Source organism: Terrapene carolina, unplaced genomic scaffold (assembly GCF_002925995.2).
Source record: "Terrapene carolina triunguis isolate 2854851 unplaced genomic scaffold, T_m_triunguis-2.0 Scaffold629, whole genome shotgun sequence".
NCBI classification, from domain to species: Eukaryota; Metazoa; Chordata; order Testudines; family Emydidae; genus Terrapene; species Terrapene triunguis.
Genome location: NW_020664980.1, coordinates 5882169 through 5905997, shown reverse-complemented (window position 1 = coordinate 5905997; position 23829 = coordinate 5882169). Strand labels below are relative to the sequence as shown.

The 23829-nt window shown below is 41.7% G+C and overlaps 1 protein-coding gene across 3 annotated transcripts in view; it reads right to left on the bottom strand.

Annotated features, from left to right (window-relative positions):
* P4HA2 (prolyl 4-hydroxylase subunit alpha 2) overlaps positions 1-23829 on the bottom strand; it is a 51360-nt gene that overhangs the window by 12815 nt on the left and 14716 nt on the right. For all 3 annotated transcript variants that reach the window (XM_024213351.3, XM_024213350.3, XM_024213349.3), the window contains exons 4-10: positions 22028-22124; positions 19303-19454; positions 17144-17281; positions 13078-13317; positions 9724-9923; positions 6857-7033; positions 2529-2599 (exon numbers count right to left, since the gene is read on the bottom strand). In XM_024213351.3, the coding sequence (XP_024069119.1) occupies positions 2529-2599; positions 6857-7033; positions 9724-9923; positions 13078-13317; positions 17144-17281; positions 19303-19454; positions 22028-22124 (1075 nt within the window). The remainder of the gene's footprint in view (positions 1-2528; positions 2600-6856; positions 7034-9723; positions 9924-13077; positions 13318-17143; positions 17282-19302; positions 19455-22027; positions 22125-23829) is intronic.

Genomic DNA, 23829 nt, shown 5'->3' with positions numbered 1-23829 from the left:
GAGGTTGAAAATGTGCATGCTGCAGTTGAAACGTAGCACAACCAGCCTTTAAGCCTGAGGAAACCCACAGTCCTGGCCCTCCTGATATTGGGGGAAGGGAACGGGAAATAACAAACGTCCTTTTCCTTGAGAAGATGAACTTAACATGTGAACTGATGCAATAGAGAGAAACAACTGGGCTCGCTGGACCTGACATAAAGCCCACTGAAGTCAATGGAAATCTTGCCTTGAAATGCTGGAAGATTTTCCTGCCCTTCCCCATCACATTTACAATCTACTGGCTTACTCCGGCAGCAACCAGCCTTAGTGTAGCACAGATTAGTGCCTAGCACTCATCCAGAAACTGAGCAAATGCTCTGCAGGAACTTGACGAGGGAGGGACAGGAGATAAGACTGATTAACCTTAAAAAGGAAATATAATATGCATAGGTGTGCACACAGGGTGTGCCCAGGCACACCCTAATGCAGGGGTGGGGAAATGGCCCCACTCTCCCGGTGCAGCAAGCCGCGGGGTCCGCGCTCCCAGGCCAAGCACAGCAAGTCGTCGGCCTCTCCCGCTCCCCTGGAGCCATGCCGCCGCGCGCGCAGCACTCCCAGTGCTGGGGCTGCGCGCTCCCGCGGGGCAGTGTTTGGCTCTGCGTGGAGGCAGACACGCTCCCCACTCATCCGGAGCCATGCCGCCACGCGTGCAGCATTCTGAGGGGCGGGGCAGCCCGCTCCCGCTGGGCAGCATGTCTGGCTCTGCGCGGAGCCAAACATGCTGCTAGGAGCCTCATGTTAAGGGGTCCGGGGCTGGGGGGGGGTTGGATAAGGGGTGGGGGCAGTCAGGGAACAGGGAGCAGGGTGGATTGGATAGGGGGTGGGATCCCGGGGGGTGGTTAGGGGCGGGGGGGTCTCTGGAGGGGGCAGTCAGGGAGCAGGGGGGGTTGGATGGGGCATGGGAGTCCTGGGGTCTGTCAGGGGGCAGGGAGTGGATAGGGGTCAGGGCAGTCAGGGGACAGGCAAGGAGGGTTCTGGGGCGGCAGCTAGGGTGGGGGGGTCTCTGGAGGGGGTGGTCAGGGGACAAGGAGCTGGTGGGGAGGGTTGGATGAGTTGGGAGTTCTGGGGGGGCCTGTCAGGAGGCAGGGGTGTGGAGAGGGGCCCAAAAAATCATGACTGTCCCTATAAAATCAGGACATCTGGTCACCCTAAGTGTAGACCCTCAAACTTGATACAGTAGAGTGATGGAGGCAATGGAGGGATTTAAAAGGGTGTTGACATGGTTACATTCTATAGTCTCCAAACCTCTCTATTCACCATTAGAAGTTTTTCTAAAAAGATATGCTCTCGTTCGGGGTTCTCAAACTTCATTGCACCGCGACCCCCTTCTGACAACAAAAATTACTACATGACCCCAGAAGTGGGGACCGAAGCCTGAGCCTGCCCAAGCCCCTCTGCCCTAGGTGGGGGGCAAAGCCAAAGCCCCAATGCCCTGGGCAGGAAGGGGGGTTAAAGCCCAAGCGCTTCAGCCCCAGGCAGGGGACCTATAACTTGAACCCTGCCGTCCAGGTTTGAAGTCCTTGGGCTTTGGCTTCAGCCCTGGGCAGTGGAGCTCGGGCTTTGCCTTCGGCTTCGGCCTCGGCCCTGGGCCCCAGCAAGTCTAAGCCAGCCCTGGTGACCCCATTAAAATGGGGTCGCGATCCACAGTTTGAGAACCGCTGCTCTAGTTCAACTACAGGTATTGGACTTAAAGAAGTAATTAATTCAAGGAAGTTCTATAGCCTGGCTTATGCAAAAGATCAGACCAGATGACCACATGGACCCTTTTGATCTTTAAAATATATTAATCTATGAAGGTTTAACCTTTCTAGAGACATAACTGTTATAACAATTTTTAACGTCACCAAGGTGTTGTGAGACTTTATGTGCAAAGTATTATAATACTGCTCGATATTCCAAACTGTATATTTTGAGTTTTGTTTGAAAACCTTTTGGTACAGGTCTTCTTGTCGCCAAAAGGAAAGGGACAAAAATATTTGTGTTTTTAGATCAGTAAAGCTGGACAGATGCTCCACACACAAAAATCCTGCATATTAAATTTCTATTATATTATTCTAAATTGTACATTTAACATAAGGATTCATAAATCCTTAAGTTTAGAATTAAAGTAAAGTATCTTTAGAGTTAATATTAGTGTTATTGCTATTTAAAGTAATAGAGGCTCTTGTCTATATGAGTCTCATAAAGCACCTAAGGCACCAGAATTTGCACACATTCAACCTCCAGAATACAAAAATAAAAAGCATTAATTAAAGGCCATAAAACTCACTGCCTAATCTTAGATGTAGTATAAAATACAGTACATGCAATTAAAGCGATCTAATCAGATAGATAGCATTCTTCATTCTAAATTGTCAATTAAAGCAGGCAGACAAGGGAAGAATGTTAAGAAGAGCATGTGGAGTAGTGACAGCTACAGCACTGCCTTCAGGTTGAGTGGAGTTTGAAGACAAAACAGTAGGATGCAAGCTCTTTCACAGTCATCTTACCTTTTTGATACCCTGTAGTTGGCCACTGTGAGGACACCTGTTTTGGGGTCACGTACTGTGGCTCGTGCCAACTGTGTCAAAAGAAATGCCAGGGACAAAATTATCAAAGAATAAATGGTTTAAAAAAACAACTCTGTTTCAAAATTCTACCAATTGTCTATTTCCCGCCCCAATTGCCAGACTCCGAATTCCTGGGCTAGATATATTTCTGGGTGAAATTCTTAGCTCCAATCTGGAGCTTATTCTGATTTCACACTAGAACAGTCTATGATGCAAAGTGTATGGGATAGAGCAGTCATCCTCCAGATTAGAATCTGGCTAAGGGGCTGCATAAACCATGGTATCCATTAAAGCTATAATTTGACGTTGCTTGACGAATAGGTTTGGAAAGTCCTGTTGTCTGGAGTATGGCTTGGGTCAAGATCAGCAAGAAGAAACAACAGAAAATTAATGACCCATGAAGTTTGCATCCTTACTGACAGAGAAGAAAGCAAGTTAACTCTTGGATATTCTATGGATTCAGCCAGACTATTTGAAAGGTGGGCTGGGGTAGATCACAAGAATTGCATTCAGTATTCTCAAGGAGCAGGTGAGAAAAACAATGACTTTGTTATGAAGTAGGTTAGGCATTACAGTGCAGGCAGCTAAGGAATTCACAAGATCCAGCTCACTGACATCACAAGGGAGCATGCTCATCAGAGCAAGAAAGTCCTCAACCTGTGTACTTGATGGATATTGCCTCGCTGGAAGTGCACAGGCTCATTTCCAGCTCTTCTTTCTCTTAGTGTTGGGTTTACTAGGCACAAGTGCTGGGAACAAGAGTATTGGGCTGGGGATGTATCTGCTGTTGGATCAGGTGAGAATGTTCCGCACTGTGGCCTAGCAGAATGAACACTGAACTCCTGAGCTCTAACACGGTCTTATTGTGTGACCTTGGGCAAGTCACTTCACTTCACTGTGCCTCAGTTTCTCCATCTGTAAGACGCATAATTTTTGCCTACACTACAGGGATGCTGTTGGGATGAACAAGTTACATCACTTTGAAGATGAAGAGTGCCAAACCCACTTACTTACATGTCACCCCCCCATTCAATCACAATCTTTCTACACGTTTGTATCTTTTTCCAATCCATAATCACATTTTCCTTCATATTTCCCCAAATGCGTCATTCTCCTGTTTCCCTTCCAATCTGCTTGTTAGGTTTCTTGTCTCTACCCGCAGCTCTTGGCACAATTTTCCCCATAATTCTGACTAATTTGGTATTTTGTTCCAGAATCCTGCTCCATAATTCACAGCAGGGAAGTCAGGCTGACAATGTTTTTCTTTATTTGGACAATGAAGTGTTGCTTTCTGTAATATAATTTAGCTTGCCAAACTCCTCATTACCCTCTATTTCCTTTGGGTTCCCCATATGGTTTCTTTCTATGGTCACCAGTTGACCTGAACAAGAAGAGAAGCTAAAATATGCCTGGCTACAAACTTATTAATTGGTATCTCATTTGTGTGGTGCTAGAATACTCCATTTCTCTGTAAAAGCTTGTCTTCTTGACTTTAACTGTTTATTCAGCTCACAGTAGACCTGACAACAACATATAATTAATAATAGCGGATTAAAAACAAAACAAAAACACTCCAGATTTCATTCCTAAACCAATACACAAACAATGTGTGCAATATATGGTTTCTGGGCTTTATAGCATCTTTATTAAAATTCTGCTCTACTATAAATTCAATTCTTTCCTACTTAACAGCACAACAGCTTTTCTTTTCACGCAGAAGTCTCAGTTCACTTTCAGTTTTCTCTCTCTCCAGCCCCACCCCAGGCTGCTTCTTCAGTATTTCAACAGCACAGCTTTTCCTAGAACCCAGCCTGACTGTGCATTATAAATCTGAGTTCAGTAAGGCTCTATACATTCCTCTCTATGATGCACCTTTGTCTAATCTGGTACATCTGTATTATGAAGAAGCCATTATTAAAATTTAAGATTACATTCTATATGCTTCCATGCTACACCTGTCCCAGTGCAATCCAGGCCTGTACAATTAACAGTTTTATTGATGCTTCCAGTGGTTCACAGCTGATAGTTAGGAACAGATTCATTTAGTTTAGAAGGCAATTTTAACATTTGACTAAAAAATGACTGTATTTTGCAAATTGAGCGTGAAAAACACCTCGTCACTCTGAACAGCTATCCCGTCTCAAACACGCATGTTGCTTTTCTTCAAAGACAAAGTCTTGGAACATTTAAACCTGCAGATAATGTTTGGAACAGGGAGGAGAGATTTCTTGAGGAGATATTCTAGAATATTAGGGATAACATGGGAGCTCCCAACCTTTCCAAATCCAAGACAGTAACACACTACCTCACAGAGCTCTGCCTGTAAAACTTTAATGATTACTGAATAAAGTTTCCTGGCTGAAATTACAATAATTTTATTTAGGAATTATCCCATCATAATGTTATATTTTCCACCCTTCTGGGCATAACACCATGGGTTTCAAAGTAAGCCCAGCAGTTAGGTTTGAGACAGATGCTGAAAAATTAAGTTTGTGAACAACTATGCGGGAATATTTATAAACTCATCTAATATGATTACATTTACCTACACACCCTGGGCCTGATCCTGATCTCACATATACTGGTGAGGAATGGGGAGTAGTTTCACTGACGTTAATGGAGCTACACTGATGTAAAATTGGTGAGAGAGACCAGGAAGTGATTTCATAAATGAAATCCTGAACAGCGCAAACTCTAAATTAAGTCAATTGTTAATTATTGTCTTCTTATATTTATAGCCCATTTGCTTTGCCAGACTAGAAAAAACTTCCAGTGGTAGAGGCTAGTTTGAATTTTTGTTTTATCTGAAGGTTTTGAAGTCCCAAGGACAGTTTTACAGCATGAAGTCATGGTGAAGCATCAGGAAAAAGATTTAAGTTAATGGAGGTGCGAGTCTTCAAAGGGAAATAACATTTTCTGCCACGGCACTTGGCTGATACACACAGAAATCTAGCTTCAGAAACTTACTAAATATAATTCACGTTCCTAAAAGGTATCGATTTCTCATTCTATTTCCAATTATATCTTAAAATATTTCATTCAGAAATACATGCAGAAAGGTTATCCTGACTGGTATTTTAATTGCATAGTTTACAGCAATAGCTAGAAGAAACGATTAACATGAATAATTCATTATATAACAATCAATATAATGCTTTTAATTTTAGTGTCTTGCCAGACTTTGCAAAGCAGAATGAATCAAGCTTAACATCTATAATTGGTCTTGAACTGCCATTATTTTCCCTTTTGCAGTTTAGCAAGTAAAGGAAGACAACTGCAGCACCAGAAGGCTAAAGAAATGTTAGGTTCATATTAGCTGTACAACACAATATATCATCGTTTATGATATATGGTGTCACTACAACTTAAAAGTGTCTGGGTAAAAAGGTACCATACCAAGACTTGAGCCCATAATCAACGCTGGCACTGCATTTGATATGCACCTAAGGGCAGAGAAGGGGGTGCTGAAGAACCAAGCCCTCTTCTTCCCAGCTGTCCAGGTAGAAGTTAGAGATCCTAAAGCACCTTTGGAAATGAAGGAGGTCAAGCCCTCACCTTGACCAATACTCCTCTTTCATAACAGGTTCCAGCATTCAGGACTGTAAGCTGTTGTTGAACACACAAAAGCATGCTCTATTTGTTATATTTTATGCAATGCAATAATCCTGTACCAATAACTTCAGAAGAACACTGCAGCTCCATTCATCAATGGAAACACAGCCTAGATCAGACTGAGATCCTGGTTAACATACTTTGTTTTAGGGTGGAATACATTGCCTTTACAACCAAAAAAAAAACCCCATCAAATAAACCCAATAAAAATATACCTCCAAAGAAACAAAAGAGGAAGCGTTTAACAACCGAAGCAATGTTATTTCTCCGATTCTTGTTTGATATGCCCTAGAGTAAAATCTTCAAAAGCATCGTATTCAAAAAGTGATTTAGGAGCCTAAGTCTCCATTGAAAATTAATGGGACTTAGGCTCTTTATGAGTCACTTTTGAAAATGAAACTTAGGCCCCGAAACACTGAGCAAAGCAACACCTAAAAACCGTTACAAATCTGGGCAGTAGGCTCCTAAATCACTTAGGCTGCTTTTGAAAGTTTTACCCTTAAGTTCATCGCACGTACTTTAGCTGCACTGTATAGTCCAGGATGTGAAATTAGACATTTTGAATCCACTTGCTCAGTTTTCCTTGTTAGAGATAAAATGCTGAGCAAAACAGCAAGCATTGGTGAGATGGAAACAGTAGAAGAGGGGACACCTACTTTTGGTTTAGCCAGCTCCTTAATTTTCTCTATTTCTTCATCAGACATGACATCATAGTATCGGACGATACGGGGGCTGTCCCATTCATCTTCTTCCTTAAAGGGAGCTATGAGCAGATGGGGATTTCTGTTTCCATTGTGGTACCTGCAGAACAGCCTCTTCTGTCGCCGAGGTGTCTGAAATATAAGTCCCCAAACACACACACACACATTTGTTTTCTTTAAATGTTTAAGACCAAAACCAAAGTGTCCTCTATACTGTGTTACCGAAGATATTGGGAAACTGAATGTCCACACTATCTGGCTTAGAAAATTTAAAGGCCCAGATTGTTATTTTACAATCTTTTGTGAGTAAAGAGTAGAGAATAGTCTTTTCTCCCCTATGTTACCAGGTAACAGCTGTGACATTCTACCCTCTATAAATAATAAATTACAGGTTATGGAAACCAAATGACAAAGCAAGTAGCCAACTGGCTAGAATTCTGTATTTTATATGTAAGGCTTTGCAGCAAGACTGCTGAAACAAAGAAAAGAAAGGTTTCAGAGTAGCAGCCGTGTTAGTCTGTATCTGCAAAAAGAACAGGAGTACTTGTGGCACCTTAGGGGCTAACACATTTATTTGAGCATAAGCTTTCATGGGCTACAGCCCACTTCATCGGATGCATAGAATGGAACATATAGTAGGAGATATATATACATACAGAGAACATGAAAAGGTGGGAGTTACCCTACCAAATCTAAGAGGCTAATTAAATAAGATGAGCTGTTATCAACAGGAGAAAAAAAACTTTTGTAGTGATAATCAAGATAGCCCATTTCAGACTGTTTGACAAGAAGGTGGGAGGATACTTAACATGGGAAAACAGATTCAATGTGTGTAATGGCTCAGCCATTCCCAGTCTCTATTTAAGCCTAAGTTGATGGTATCTAGTTTGCATACTAATTCAAGTTCAGCAATTTCCCGTTGGAGTCTGTTTTTGAAGTTTTCTGTTGCAAAATTGCCACCTTTAAGTCTGTTACTGAGTGACCAGGGAGGTTGAAGTGTTCTCCTACTGGTTTTTGAATGTTATGATTCCTGATGTCAGATTTGTGTCCATTTATTCTTTTGCGTAGAGACTGTCCGGTTTGGCCAATGTACATGGCAGGGGGGCATTGCTGGCAAATGATGGCATATATCACATTGGTAGATGCGCGGGTGAATGAACCCCTGATGGCATGGCTGATGTGATTAGGTCCTATGATGGTGTCACTTGAATAGATATGTGGACAGAGTTGGCATCGGGCTTTGTTGCAAGGATAGGTTCCTGGGTTAGTGTTTTTGTTCTGTGGTGTGTGGTTGCTGGTGAGTATTTGCTTCAGGTTGGGGGGTTGTCTGTAAGCGAGGACAGGTCTGTCTCCCAAGATTTGTGAGAGTGATGGATCATCTTTCAGGATAGGTTGTAGATCTTTGATGATGCGCTGGAGAGGTTTTAGTTAGGGGCTGAAGGTGACGGCTAGTGGTGTTCTGTTATTAACCTCTCCAGCGCATCATCAAAAGCCCACGAAAGCTTATGCTCAAATAAATTTGTTAGTCTCTAAGGTGCCACAAGTACTCCTGTTCTTTTTAAAGAAAAGTCTAGAAGACCCCAAAGCAGTGTCCAACCTAGGAATTACAGTCACGTTGGAAGACAGGTATCAGAGACTACTCCCCTTCTGCCCTCTATAATGGCGATTAAAATGGTTGCCCCACAGAGACAACTGATTTCAACAATAGTTAAAGCATGATAGACCCTTGATAGAAAAAAGCTTTTAGCACACCCAGCTACAATGAGTGTTCAGAATGGCTGACCGGACATACTGGAAGAACAATCGTTTGCAACACCCTGTGAATGAGCAGCGGAGAGCACTTTTTTCTATGTAGGTTTATATTACGACTTCCGAACGCTTAGTTGTTAAACAGCTGGAAGTTCCAGTGTGGACTTAAGAAACATGCTCTCAACTCTTCCAAGTGCAATATCTAAATGACTCCACATTAGGAAGAACCTAAGCCCTGCATCAGTGAGCCTACTTATACATACAGAAACCCAGCCCAGTCAGAAAGGGCTGTTGCTACCTAAGGGGGACAAGAAACCACAGCCTACAGGCTTCCTATGTACCGCAGAAGCAGAGTCATCAAAACTATGTTCCTTTCACCATCTACAGGCAGAGAAAAGTAAACATCTGGGCTAGTCGATAGGAGAACGATGGAGATAGGGAAAGAGGAGAATTTTTTAAAAATTGATACTATGCAGATTGCTTAAATAATAGTAATTTAAAAAAGAATAATGACTTCCATTTACTCAGGGGCCGACACGAGATGGAACAGCTAGAAAGTTAATGGATTCTGTTTCTATACAAAGGCCACCATTAAGAGGTCAACATTCACCAGCAGATACCACTTAGGGATAATCACAGAGTTCCCACTATTCTGAATCCCAAATGCAGAGTTAGAGAAATTCCAATAATAACATGGTAAAGAGATTCCAGTGAGACACCTAAATGCTACCACAACCACTGTGGTTGATTCAATTTACCTACTGCATCTTTCCCCTCACAGGCAGACATTTTCTATTCCTTTATTAATTTTCCCCCAGAATATTTCTGAATAGAAAAGGATGATTTTTGAAAACAGACCCCTTGCTGATGGCACAGTTACATACTTGCTGGGGCAGTGGCATCTGGCAGGGAGCATGTGTTCTGGAAAGTAGCTTTGGAAGGGAACACTACAAATCAAACTGCAAACTTTATTATAAGCCATAGGAAGTACCAGGACACAGCCCTTGGCAGTCTATACAGCAACATGTACTGTAGGAAGAACGTCCCAAGTCAGCACTTTGTACTTCTCTCACCATTTTCACACCTTCGCCTCTGCAGAGAGCCTCATAGGTATCACGCTCTGGCAGGTAGTCAGCAGGTCTCTCATAAACCCCACCTTGTACTGCCGATTCTCTTATAGTTGACGTCTTATTTAATAGCTTTGCCACTCTCTCTTTCTCCAGCAACTTCTCAAAATATCGCAGGTTGCTGCCTGCCCTCTCGTGAGCAGAATCTTGATTGAGGGGAATGAAAAGAAAAAAAAATGGAATTCATTCGTCCTAACTCAGAAACCTAGTCAGAGAAAGCCTTGAGCCCATCAACACTGCACCAGCAATCCTGCCCGTGCCAGCCTCCCCCAGATATAAATTGTTTTAGACCAGAGGCACAAACATACACAATGGGCTCCCCTCTCTGAAATCCATGAGAACTGAAAGCCAGATCGGCTGCATAAATCGGAGGGAGAGCTCAAGGTGTTTCTTCACCTCTTTTGTCCTCTTGCATAAGTGGCTGTAATCCTTTTAATTTTATTTGTATGTTTTTATATAAAATATAAACACAACAAAAACAAAATATATGTAAGTATACGCACAAGATGTAAGTAGCATATAAATAAAAGAATTCATCGTTCTTTACTTGCAAAACCTGAAGAACCACCCCCCTGCAAAACCCTGAACCCATAAGAACTCATTCAAGGCATCAATTATTAAAGTAACTAAATAGACAAATAAGTGAGAATATGACCTATAAATATCAGGGACTAATATCAACTAAACTGCAAAAGGATGCAAAAGTTTCATGTGTGACGAAGCCACCTCATATTTTTTTCCCAATCATTTCTATTAAACAGACTAATTTTTTCCATTAATGCAATAGTAGAGAGCTCACTAAGCCAGTCTGGGTATGAGGGAGGAATTGCAGATTACCATTTTCTTAAAATAACTCTTTTGCCCATTAGTTACTGTAATCCATTTCTTAATGTTAACTGGCAATACCAACTCATCCAGCACCCCTAAAATGCACAAGCTTGGAGAAGGAAAGATAGTGACATTAAAGTTTTTGAGAGAGCACTGAACATGGTGTTGCAGACCACATGCATTGTTTGACAGGTATAGGATATATGAAAGGTTGGCATGTGGCCATTTGACTCTCCAATATGTGCTGTACTTTGCAATCCAGCTTTAAACGAACATTCTGGAGTCCAGTTGTACCTGTTTAATATCTTGTTCTGGACGAATCACAAGGAAGAAGAACCTGAAGTATCTTTCACGTTAAGCCAGATATCCTCCTAGGTTTCTGTTGAAATGGTAAGGCTAAATTCTTTTTCCCATTTCAATTTGAGACTGAGATTAAGAAGGTACTGCAAAGTATTAAGTCACCTAAAAGTGATTCTTACAAAGTGACTTTTGCTTACATATTTCTGAACATGTTCTTCTAGAGATGAGAGAGTTGAAACAGACTAATTGTCCCCTATCCTGACATGAATCCTTGCGCACAGCCACTGAAAGAAGGAACTGTGAGAATTGGCTGTTATCCTGTTGGAGAACACGGTCCCCACCAGCACCCACACAGGCACTGCAAGTTTCAAAGAGAGTGGGAATGTCTGGGGTAAGGTCCGAGCCCTGACCTTCACTCCCACTTTGCTCCAGCCAGGCCAAGTTGGCAATATGCTGCATCCTCTCCACAGACAGCAGAGTTCCCTCTGAGGTGGGTGCATGCTGAAGGTACGAGGAGGAGGTCTGGCTGAGTTAGTCCAGTTACTGCACAGCCCCTTTCCCCCGCCACAATCTTGCCTTGAGTGAAGGCTAAAGATGGATCAGAGCTGCAAAGTTCAAATCTGGACAAGAATATCTCCAGAAGTTTGTGGATGGTCAACAATGGGGTTTTGGTAAGAGCCAATCTCTAGCAAAAATTTCAGGACTGTGCCTTTATTAAAGGAGTTATCTTGCAATACTAACAGCATTAGACGTCTTCCATCTTGTGAGGATTTAGGTTAAATCAATTTTGATGCGTCTACAGGCATCATCAATAGATTTTAACTGTCTGAACAGTAAGAAAGAAATAATTCCCTGGTCCTCATTAATAGCTTAAGGCAGTTTTGAGACAGACACGAAGAACAATTCCCCCTCTGCCCAGTTTTTATTTTATAATGTAAATAATTCTGAGCTTTCCTGGGAGCACTTATTTATACAGTTCTGCTCGGATACAAACATGGTCTGCAGATGCGGATATCCACAGTTGCAGATATTCGTGGATATCAAGCGGATATCCAAAATTTGCAGGGCTCTAGATATACAATTTGGATCTGCATCTGCAGATATCCGCAGATTTGCAGGGCTCTACTTATTTAACCACACTGGATAGCATCAAAGAGTGCAGGTAAGTATTGGCCAAGCCTCCTTATACTGATAAACACCACTGAGCCTCTCTGAGCAGCCACTGCCAAATCTGTCCCATTGTGTGATGGTGATAAGGACAATTTATTTGTGCTTTGCAGACATTGCCCAGGCCCTGGCACAGAAGATTGTATTTATATTTAACAGTAATACACATTCACATTTATATGGGGATTTTGATCCCCAAGATCTTTCCAAAGTTAAGCTGGGGATTGGGGGGAGGTGTAAATAAAGATCACTTTACCCCCTATTGTGGTGCAGCCAACATTGGGGTAAAAGACAGCAACTGTTTACCAGTGTATAGCCACATAACACAGCTGATTAGGGCATGACCTGGAGAAGAATACATACCTTGCATTTCAGATTGGCTAGGTCACACAACCAGGTACAATCATTCCTTCCCATATGACTTAACCTGTAGCTCACTCTCTTACTAAGAAGGAAGAAATGAAAGTTGATCTGCTATGAGCTAAAGACAGTGGTTTTTAAAAGCCTAATTAACCAAGTTCGTTTAAGAATTTGAAAAATCCAGTCCCTTGAAAACCTGTGGGCAAAAGCCTTTTCTTTTGGCATAAAGAAGCATTAAAAACAATGAAGGAACCTCGTAACGAAGCAGAGAATTCGGTAAGATTTAGTAGAGAAAACAGCATCCTGAGACAGTCAGCTGAATATGGAGAGAAAGGCCTCAGACAATACAAACTTCCGCCACTAACAACAAAAAGCCTCTTTCCATGACAGACAGTACACACAATTGATGCTGCACCACGTCAGACGTGTGTTTGCTTTTGGGGTCAGCTTTGAGTGAACTGAAGAGGGCTTTCTATACAAACAGGCTGTCGTCCCTAATATTAATGTTATTGTGTGTCACAGGGTAGGACATTTCTCCGTAAATCTTATTGTGCTGACTGGAGCATGGGTGTTCTTGGCACTGCCACCTACGGCACATCCCATTCCTCCCTGGCTTTAGAAAAATGAATCATTTGTACTTCTCACCGAGAGAAATCAGGCGCCTGGTGAGCTCCACGGCCCTGTGTAAGTCACCGAGCTGGAAGACGGCATAGCTGAGATAGTCCAGGATCTCCACTTTAGTGATGGTTGCATCTTCCCCTTCATCGTGCTGCTTCAATGTCTGCTGCATCCACAGCACCGTATGATAGTAATCTCCTTCATTGTAAGCAGTCTTCCCCATGCCAAAGCAGTCGTCCACTGTCAAAGAAGATCTGTATTTTGTTCCTAAATTTATCAATAAAACAAACTATAAGTGCTCTTTGCAAATCTTGAGTGAAAATATTTTTGGCTGGGAGATATTTATAAATACTGATCTCGTTTGAAAAGGTTTTTAAAAGGGGACACCCTGCCAAGATTTCAGTTCCTCTAACACTCTCCAAAATCCATTTACCTTAAAGAGTTAAGAGCCATATCCTGACATAGCTCCATGTGATTATTTCCTGTGGAAGTCAATGGGAGTTTTGTATAAAAATAGAATTGTGAGCTTTAGCCTACATTCCATCTATGATACTTACCTGACTCCCAAATAGCATATCTGAGCACCTCATAATCATTAATGTGTTTCTCCTCACCACACCCCTGTAAGGTAGGGAAGTGCTATTATTCCCATTTCACAGATGGGGAACTGCAGCACAGAGAGACTATGAGCTTGTCTACACTTACCAGGGGTTCAACACACAGCGATCGATGCATCAGTGGTCGATTTAGCGGGTCTAGTGAAGACCCGCTAAATCAACCGCCGTTTGCTCTCCCGTCGACTCCTGTACTCCACCTGAACAAGAAACGAAAGGGGAGTCGATGGGAGTGTGTCTCTGGTTGACATTGCGTAGTGTGGACCCCGCGGTAAGTAGATCCAAGAACGTCGAATTCAGCTACGTTATTCACGTAGCTGAAGTTGCGTAACTTAGATCGATCTCCCCCCCGTAGTGTAGACAAGACCTAAGGGTACTACTACACAGCACGCAGCAGTGAGACTCAGAGCTGAGAGACTTGGGTTGGTGCTACAGCACTAAAAACAGCTGTGTAGATGTTTGGGCCTGGGCTGGAGCTTGGGCTCTGAACCCCAGGATGAGGGGTGGGCTTCAAGGTCTGCGCTCCAGCCCCAGCTGCAATGTCTACACGTTTATTTTTAGCGCCACAGCACAAGCCTGCAGACCTGGGCTCTGAGACTTGCTGTCGTGGGTTTTAAAACACAGTGTAGACATACCCTAGGTCAGTGGTTCTCAAACTAGGGCCACCGCTTGTTCACGGAAAGTCCTTGGCGGGCCAGGCTGGTTTGTTTACCTGCCACGTCCGCAGGTTCAGCCGATCGCGGCTCCCACTGGCTGCGGTTCGCCGCTCCAGGCCAATGGGGACTGCAGGAAGGGCGGCCAGCACGTCCCCCGGCCCGGCCCGCCATGGGCTTTCCCTGAACAAGCAGCGGCCCTACTTTGAGAACCACTGCCCTAGGTGACCTGCTCGTTGTCACACAGGAAGTCTGTAGCAGAGCAGGGAATTTAACCCAGGTTTCCCAAGTCCCAGCCTAACACCCTGCCCACCAAGCCATCCTTCCTCTCATTGTGAGCTCTCCGGGGTATGGGCTATCTCTGTGTATTTGCTTGTACAGCGACTACAATATTAATGAGAACCTAACCCCTGTTTCTGGTCCTTACCTACTACAATAATAATTATGGCAGGATGGGGCTCCAATTACTGTAATTAGCATTTTCTTTTGAAAGTAAAGCAAGAGTTTGTGCCCGCACAAATCTATTTCTACTAGTCACTGAAGACATTAGTTAAAAGACATAACACACAAGCCATCTTGTCTGACCTACGTATGTGCAAATCTGACACCACGATAAGGGTCGCTCACATTCTCAGCCCCACATGTGTGTAGTCGGCACAAGAAGGCATATTTATGCTACTGCTGTAATATACTATGCTCTCAAAATGAGCTGGAAAAGTTTTACTTGGCTTTGGTGGAGATGCCTGCTCTGGGAATGCATACAGAAACTAGGGACAGTAGCTACACTTGCACTCCTAGGCTTAGTGAAAATAATTTCTTTGCAAAATGTTATGGATGTGACTGGATGGTGGCCTGAGGCTTTCATGGCAACAAAATTCATGACCTTCCACCAGGATTTCTCAATCACTTTCACGGTATGGACCTTATCTTAATTGTGAGAGTGTCATCGCCTCCCACTGCCAAGCAGATAACATCCCTATGGTAGTAGCTGCTTACAGGGAAAGGTAATATTAGGAAATTATATAGGATAATTTTAGCTGCTCTTAATTTGATTTAGCAGCTGGATGCAAGAAGGAGCAAGTGCTCAGACATTTAGGAAACCTCCATTTTGAACTGTGTGATGGCCTTAAAGGCCCTCTCCCTTTCTCTCTCAGCAAGCCCTTTAAGTTCCACCGGTCCAGCTTCAGCAGGGCTGACCATAGAAGTCTTTCAAAAAACAGAGCTCTCAAACAAAAGAGCCTTGACAGCAAAAGTCCTTCCGCCTTGTGTCTCCTGGGTGGTGGGGTTCCATTCCCCTTGCACTGCCTGGAAAGGAGATGCTGGGTCATCCCTTGTCCTCCTGGGGCTCAACAGTGCACTGGCAAACAGACTGCCTCTATTTCTTCCCTCTGCCCAGTGAGAACAGGGACCCTTTTGTTTCTGCCCAGGGTGTCAGGTTGCCAGTTTGGTGACTGACTGAGTGGACGAGGGGGGAGCCTACACTCACCGTATACCACAAGGCTCCCAGTCCTGGGTCTATAAAGAAACAGTAACCTAGTTTTGCCCCAGATACTAACTACTCCTTCTCAGGGCCATTTCCTATCTCCCAATACCTGCTCTCTACCATTTCCAGTACCTTGTTTGCTTCAGAATTCCTGGAATGGGGTAGCCCAGTCTTAAAGGGCTAGTACTCACAAACTTGTCTTTTTTTTTTTTAATAGAATATCAGGGTTGGAGGGGACCTCAGAAGATCATCTAGTCCAACCCCCTGCTCAAAGCAGGCTCAATCCCCAGACAGATTTTTGCCCCGATCCCTAAGTGACCCCCTCAAGGATTGAACTCACAACCCTGGGTTTAGCAGGCCAATGCTCAAACCACTGAGCTATCCCTCCCCCAAATGCATGTGTCTGTGTTCACAGATGTTAACGCCAGCTACATATTAAGGTCTGCAACAGATTAGACCCAATTTCAACTTGCAACCAGTAGTACACAATGCACAACACTTTCCACTGCTCTTCTAAGCTTCTGTGTATAATTTGCACTTCTGTCTCCAGGGTCCCCAGAAAACTTAAACTTGGGACATCTGACACTGTCAGAAGGAGACATACCTTAAAGCACTATGCTAACTATCTGATGTGTTAATATAGAAGTTATATTAGATGAAAGGAGGGATTATCAATAGTGCTCAGAATTGGCCAGACTCTGCTCCCACTGCAGTCAACAGCAAAAGTCACAGCAGAGCAGAGCTAGGCTAATGCTGAGCACAACTGAAAAAGGTTAGAATTAATAACTAAAGATCTTTAAAAAGTGGAAAGGCAGTAAGAAGCCCTGATTCCCAAAGTTTTCATTTTATTCTCAGAGCCTGACACTCAATGACTGACTGATAATAATAAGAACTATAAACAGAAGAGATAGGAGACTGTTTAGCCATTTTCTGGAGGGATTCCTGTCATGTCTGCTGATGAGCTGCTCAATGAAAACTCCATTTAAACCACTTTATTATTTGTTTAGTTTGTTCAGAATGTGCTAACTGGTGCAGAATTTTATTCCATTGGAGACACATACAACACAAGGTTTCATAACACTACCCATCCTTTTCTGAATAGGGGACAAGCTAATGAGGAAAATTTTCAAGAGCAGTAAATAACTTAAGAGCCTAAATCCCACTGACTTTCAATGAGATTCAGGCTTGCAAGTGCTTCTAAGGGATGTTTGAAAAGGGACTTCTCAGTTGCTTTTGACATTTTTGCCCAGTCTCCTGGAACGCTGCCATCATGAACATGTCAGTAAAATCACTTCTTTAATACAAGCTGAATCTTCAAGCAGAGGAGACTGCTGTACCATTACCTGGTAGTTTTCCCTTAGACATGGTCTCAGGGTCCAGTCTGTATGTGTCCTGTAGACGCATTAGAGCCTTAGCAGCGCCTGTCTCATCTTCCTCAGTTGGGAAGAACTGGCGTTGAACTGTGAGGTTCGCGATAAAACCTTTAAAAGAAGTTAAAAGAAGAAACAGTTAACATGACTCCACAACTCAATTGCATATAATCAATACCAGATTGGCCCAGAATTGGGAACATGCGTTTTGTTTTGCAACACATCCTCAATGGGAATCAAACAGTGGAGATTTAAACATAAACAACCCTCTTGTCAGACTCTTCAGTTATATACATATCTTGGTATAAAGGCAAAGCTTATAAGCTCAAATCAGAGGCATTAGTTCTTGTGTGATTCGCCATTAACAAAGTAGGGCGATGGATATTATAGCCTCAACCTAATAATTTTCATTTTCCCTTAATGCCTTTTCTTAACACCCCTCCCGCTCCCACAATATCCTCCCTCACGTCTTCTTTGGCAACACTCCACCAAGGCAGATGTAGGATCTCAACATTCTCTGCTGAACCTTTGCAGGCCTCCAAACTTTGTGAACGTCAAGCATCTGCTAATCCATAGGAGCTCTGTGAGATGTGAAAACCTCAGATGACCCAAGAGAGGCTCCCAGACCTTCCCAGATCCCACTGATGACTTTTCAAAGGGGCTGTTTGGGGAGAGACTGAGTACTTATCTCACTTTAGTTTGGTACGTGGGCTGAGGTTCAGGCCTGATTATGTATTTTCAAACTGCTTCAACCCATCTCTAACAAAGAGTGAAAATGTCAGGAAGTAAAGAAACTTAGGTCAAGTTAAGTGTTCATTTGGGGTCATCTTAATAGCAAAAAATGAAACAGAGAGGGCTGGACCAACATCATACAAGGTAATAAGAGCAGAGCCACAGTGCATTCATTTTAAAGGGATACTCTCAATAGTCTCTCTCTTCTTCTTTCAACACAGTAACTAACAAAACAGGTTGCATAAAGGAAGACCTTCAAGTGCATTATGCAAAATAATTTAAGTGTTGAGCTATCCAAAATTATATGAAAGGTTGTAAAAAAAAAAAAAAAAAAAAAAATAAGGGAAGAAAATGAAAGTTCTGACTTCTATTTTAAGTGTTATGTCAATCACAATAGTATTGATTTTACAAAACATTAGAGAGAAATCTTCAAGAGCAAAATTAAAGACAGGGGTAAGTGCTCAGTGGAATCAGTGATCTAGTCGTTAGAAAAGTTCACAATTTTATTTCTCCCAGGACAGCTATAAAACTCTTGGCTGAACAGACAGACTTCAAAGCATCTAAACTTTTAGCATAAGCAGAATGGAAAGAGAAAACATGCAGTGGAGTTCAAAGAAAAATATTTCCTCCTTTTCTTCTTTCACTTTCAGAAAGTTCAATAAAAATAAACTGACATTAAAAATGTTTAAGTTTAAGGAAGCAAGATTAAGACAGGCTCTCTGTGAAGAATATGCAGTAAGAGGCAGGGTTAGCTATGGAACAGTTTTAGAAGGATAAACTCATGAATAATAGAGGAATATATAGACATTAACTCTATAATGTTTGCCAACTGTTTATGTTGGAGCAGATCAGAAGCCCCTGGAGATCCAGTCTGGACAGCAGAGTTTGATTCTTAAGTCTTTCTATCTTCTGATCCAAAGGCCAAGACAGGCCAAAGACTAGAGGCACTATTGCTGGGGAGGGAAAAAAGAATAAAAACAGATTGGGAAGACTGAGTGGAATAAGATCTTTCTTATAAAGCCAAAGTCTCAAGACAAAAAAAACTTTAAATAAAAATTGTCCTAATAGTTGGACCTTTTGGTATATCATATTCTTCTTCCCTCTGCTTGATGTTCTAAAACAGCATGAAGGGCTTCTGCCATAATCAAACTAATGGCACTGCTTCTGGGACAGATCAGGGTATTGACCAAAAGAAAATGTCTAATGATGGCTGGGGAGTGGTGAATGGTAGCCAGTAAACAAGAAGTTATTTCTTAGTTTATAAGTTTCACACAACTCAGGCAACAGTATTTGAAATCACAACAATTAAGTTTGCAGATTTCCAGTATATGAGCAAGGGAAGGAAAAAGCAGATTTGCAGCAAAGTTACAGAAACTATTTTCTTCCCTTTAACACCTTACCACTTGTTGAGTCCTGAAGAACTAGATTCTCTAATTCCAGCCAATCAGTATTTAAACGCTTCACCAATTTATATGCATTTACTGGATGTGCAAGATAACCTTCTGGGTCGGAAGCTGATTTCATGGTCAGTGCATCCATTTTTTCAGCCCAGCTGGAAAAAGAATAGCATGTCTCAATCTGAGATCATTTTATGAATGCATGTCTTCCTTATTATCATCACATCTAAAAACAAATTGCTCCTTCTGCTATATATAGCCAGCTGTCTTTGCTATATATAGCCAGCCACTTACTTTTAACTCTGTAAGGGTGAATCATGGCACAATTGATTTTTTAAACTGCAATAAAATATAATATTTCCTACCGTTAAGGCCACTGGGCACAAATCTTATTTGCATTAATGTCTCAGCCAACAATTTATATCATGTTGAATTTTGAAAAAGATACATAGTGCAAGATGAACTACACTGTAATTCTTAAAAGGTCGCTCTCATTTACATCTCACTAACACCACAAAATCTGTTTGCTTTTCCAAAAGCTGTTTAGGCTCTTATGGGAGTCATCCGTGCACACCGATGGGAAGACAGACCTCTTAATTTTTCAAGTTATTAGGATTCTTTTCTTCTAATAGGTTAATGAACATAGTTCCATCATACGCTCATGCAGCAGTAAGTTGGCAAATTCAAAAATGATAGTGATGAGTCCTAATATTCTTTTGAGTGTCATAGATGAACTCTTATTTTAGTCCGATATATGGTACTTCACTAATGATACAGTCGTGCCCTCATCCCTCTCTTTATTTGATCTCTTAGCTGAACCATTGCGCATGCACCATAGCTTCACATTTCTCTCTCCAATATGCAGTGGGAATTGAGCACGCTACCGAGGCAAAACTAACAAGTGGACAATAAAAGAGCTTTGCTTGAAGCAAGATCCTTGAGCACAGTCCATAAGCTTCCACTTGCAAGCTTGCAGTTTCATAATCACTGGGTCATGAATGTAATAATGGTTCCAACTGAAGTAGGGATAATTTAGTATAAACTTTTGCAATTATCCCCAAGTTGCTCATGTATTGTCTGTGTATTATAATGTTCCAGCTCAAAATGGAATCCAAAGCTACTAATTCTTCAGAGATACTTTAAAGAGATCCTGTCAGATCAAAACCCACGTACTCGTCAAAGGAGATTACTTTACCCAGGCTCCTAGTAACATTCTTTAGATTTTTCATATTCTTTCAATTTTAGTAATTTAATTTTCTCTATTTACGTTGTTTGGGGGGGTTTTGCTGTACAAAAGGTGGGCCAAATTTTCATACTCTTAATCACGTTGAGTAGTATCTTACTTCATAAACAGCCCCAGTGAAACCAATGAGACCAACTGAATAGTAAAGTAACACTTTAAGTGAGTAAAGTTGGCAGAATCTGGCCCTTATTTTATCACAATATGGCAGTTTCATTTTTGCCTATAATTAGTATCTAATGAGCTCTGGTTTCTTGTTCTATTATATTAGTAGAATGCTGCAACATTTAGGCTGCAAACACTGTGGGGGATTTTTTTTTTAAATTAACTATTTCTATTGAAATTAAATTTCAGCTGAAATTTTAAAACATACACAAAAGACATTTCTGCTGACATTCATGCAAAAGCTGTTGTAACCAAAACCTACATCTGAAATCTAAACTGACCTGACCATCTCCCTTTAAAGGAAAATATATTGACTGGATTTCAAAACTTGTAAGGGGTGTAGATTACTTTTCCCCTAATGGTCAGATTTTCAAGAGAGCTCAATAGCCATTGGAGCACTTAAATAAGTGGCAAGATTTTCATAAATTCTCAGCACCCAGAAGTTCCCATTGAGAATAAGCTCCGAGCACGTTAGAAAATCTGGCCCCAATTATAGGTGAATAGCACTTCTAAAATCTAGCCCTGAAAAAATGGCTTTAAATCTTGTACAGAACTATCTGAGTGTTGTTTCTCTATCTGTGATGCTGTAATCCCTATTCACAAAACACATGCCAACACTCAATGCTCTGGGTGAACTTAACTTTTTTCTTTTTTAAATAGATGAATAGTAACAAATTCATACAATCTGCTTTCAGGGACATTTAAACAGGGATGATCGGCAGGAACATCTCAGCTGTCACGTACAAGGAGACAAGTGGCTTCTGAGGCAGCCAGGGCCCAGAATATATAAGAATTTATAGATCAGAAGCCACCTTGATCTGCATTGGAAGTAAATATAAGGTCAGTGCAGCATGGAACACATGGGGTGCAAAGTGCTCATTGTGGGCCTGCTAAACAGCAGCCTGCCATGTTCTGCCTTAAGGTTACTGCTTCTGAGTGGTCTACAAGGGTAGCTCAACCATAACATGTTGACACAGTCCAGCTGAGAGGGGCATAGATAACTAGGGCAAAGTCTTCTTGCAAGAAGAAAAGGTCCAATATCTCAACTCATGGAAAATGCACTCCTGGCCATTGCCAGTACTTGAGAGTACAACAAAGGTCCGAAAGAACACCTAAAGCGGGGATCTCTCTCACCCCTGCTTTTGCTGGAATAAGCCTCAGCCTGCTTGCTCTTATTTATCCCTCTGCCTTGGTCAGGCACTGGGGAAAGCAGGGACAGTACTATCCAGGCCAGCAAAAGAGAGATGGAGAAAAGACGATATTGTACAGTCAACATATAAAATATGGAGAAGTGCAGATTTGTTATGCAATCCTTCCCCTTACCTTTTAATCTTAGAGAGTTTAGATTCTTCTGCTTGAATATATTCCTTTAAAGACTGCACCAGATCTTTCTCTGCATAAATCAGGTCTGTCATCTGACCTACAATGGAAGGAGAAACTTTATTACACAAGTAAAACAAGGGACTACCCTTTCCCACGGGCACAGAGGGGAAACATCCCAGACACTCTACAGCTAGTAAAACTGCTTGAAGAATCAACATATTCAGGCTCAAGCAATTTACTACCTTGAGGCTAAAACGAGAAAAGCCGAGAGACTGGGACACAGAACTCCTGTTAAAACCAGGTGTCCAAATCCTTTAGGTGGCTTTGAAAATGTCAGCCTTAGTGTCTTCTGGAGGAACTTTGCTGTGACCCCTTCACTGCCTTTGAATGATTTTAATATTAGTTACTTGAACCTGTGTGCAGTCAAAAGAGATTTGGCATAATTACAGCTAGAAGCAACACAGTTAGTGGTCAAAATAATTGCCATGGCATCTGCTCTGCATGTGGACACAGATTAGGTCCTAGTGCGAGTTTATTAGTTAATGCCACATGCACTAGTTAGAATTGCAGTTCCTTGGTATGTGGCTTGCAAATGGTAACTGTGGAAACAACAAATATAAAAGACTTACAGTCTGACGCTCTCAGTCTAACCGACGTGCAGACAGTCTCCTAATGGAGATCGCTAGTATACAAATCTTACTTCATTTTGCGTTTTACACATGAGAAGCCCTTGATTTTTTGGCAACCAAAGCTGAACACACACATAGATGATTTGATTGGACTGACAAACATAGCTGCAGATTTCTTTTCAGCATTACTAAGTAATTATGACTGATGCATAATTAAGCAGCAGTCCTAAGTAAAATCCAGAAATGAGTTCTGTTCAGCCTGGGTCAGACTGGCAAATGGGGAAATATAAGACAAGGAGAAGGTCATTCACAACAACTGCATATCAAAAGTTAGCTTTAACTGCCAAGGAAAAAAAAAAAAGACTACCAAACAATCAGTTTCTATCTATTTTCATCACAGATATTTAAATGCAGCTTAGAGCAATCTGTTTTGTATGAGACTCAATAGGTTTTCTTCTGACTGAGGAATTTTACAAAATAAAGCAGAAGTCTAATCAAGGCATGATGTCCATCCAGTGTAACTCCAGTGATTTAAAATGGGGCATAAATCTTTTTGAAGCCATTAAAATCACAATTGAATATTGAGCACTATTCACAGTACAGCATTATAGATACAGAAGCATAAGTCCCACTGAAAGTTAATAGGACCTTGTCCTTCTCAATCTCTGAGGTGCTTTTGAACAATCTACCTGCATAAGCAACAGTGTTCTGAGGTCTGTATACTGAGACAGTGCTATTAAACAGAAGAAACTAATGAAGCCTGGGCTAGAATCATTAGTCTGATTGTTTTCAAAGTTTCCAGCTATTCTATGTGACATTTTGGATTAATTTACTGTACAATTTATAGGAGGACTTGAAAAGACTTGTTTTAAAGTAGGGGGCAGGGGGGGGAAAAATCACATGATTTTATTTTTGCCCTCTTTTTGCACCCAGCATGTGCAGTAACTGACATATGTTGCAAAACAGCTTAAAGTAATTCTCATTGCAGAATGTTGTTTGTTTGTTTTTTAAAATCAGGTCACACTGAAGAGAGGGAAGCAGAAACAATTCAGCCATAGTATACGAATTCCACTTTAATCATACAGGTAAAATATATTCTGTAACTTTTCATCTGTGTGCAGTTCAAATGAGGGAATACAGATTTACTAGAAGCAATTATCAATCCTGTCTGTG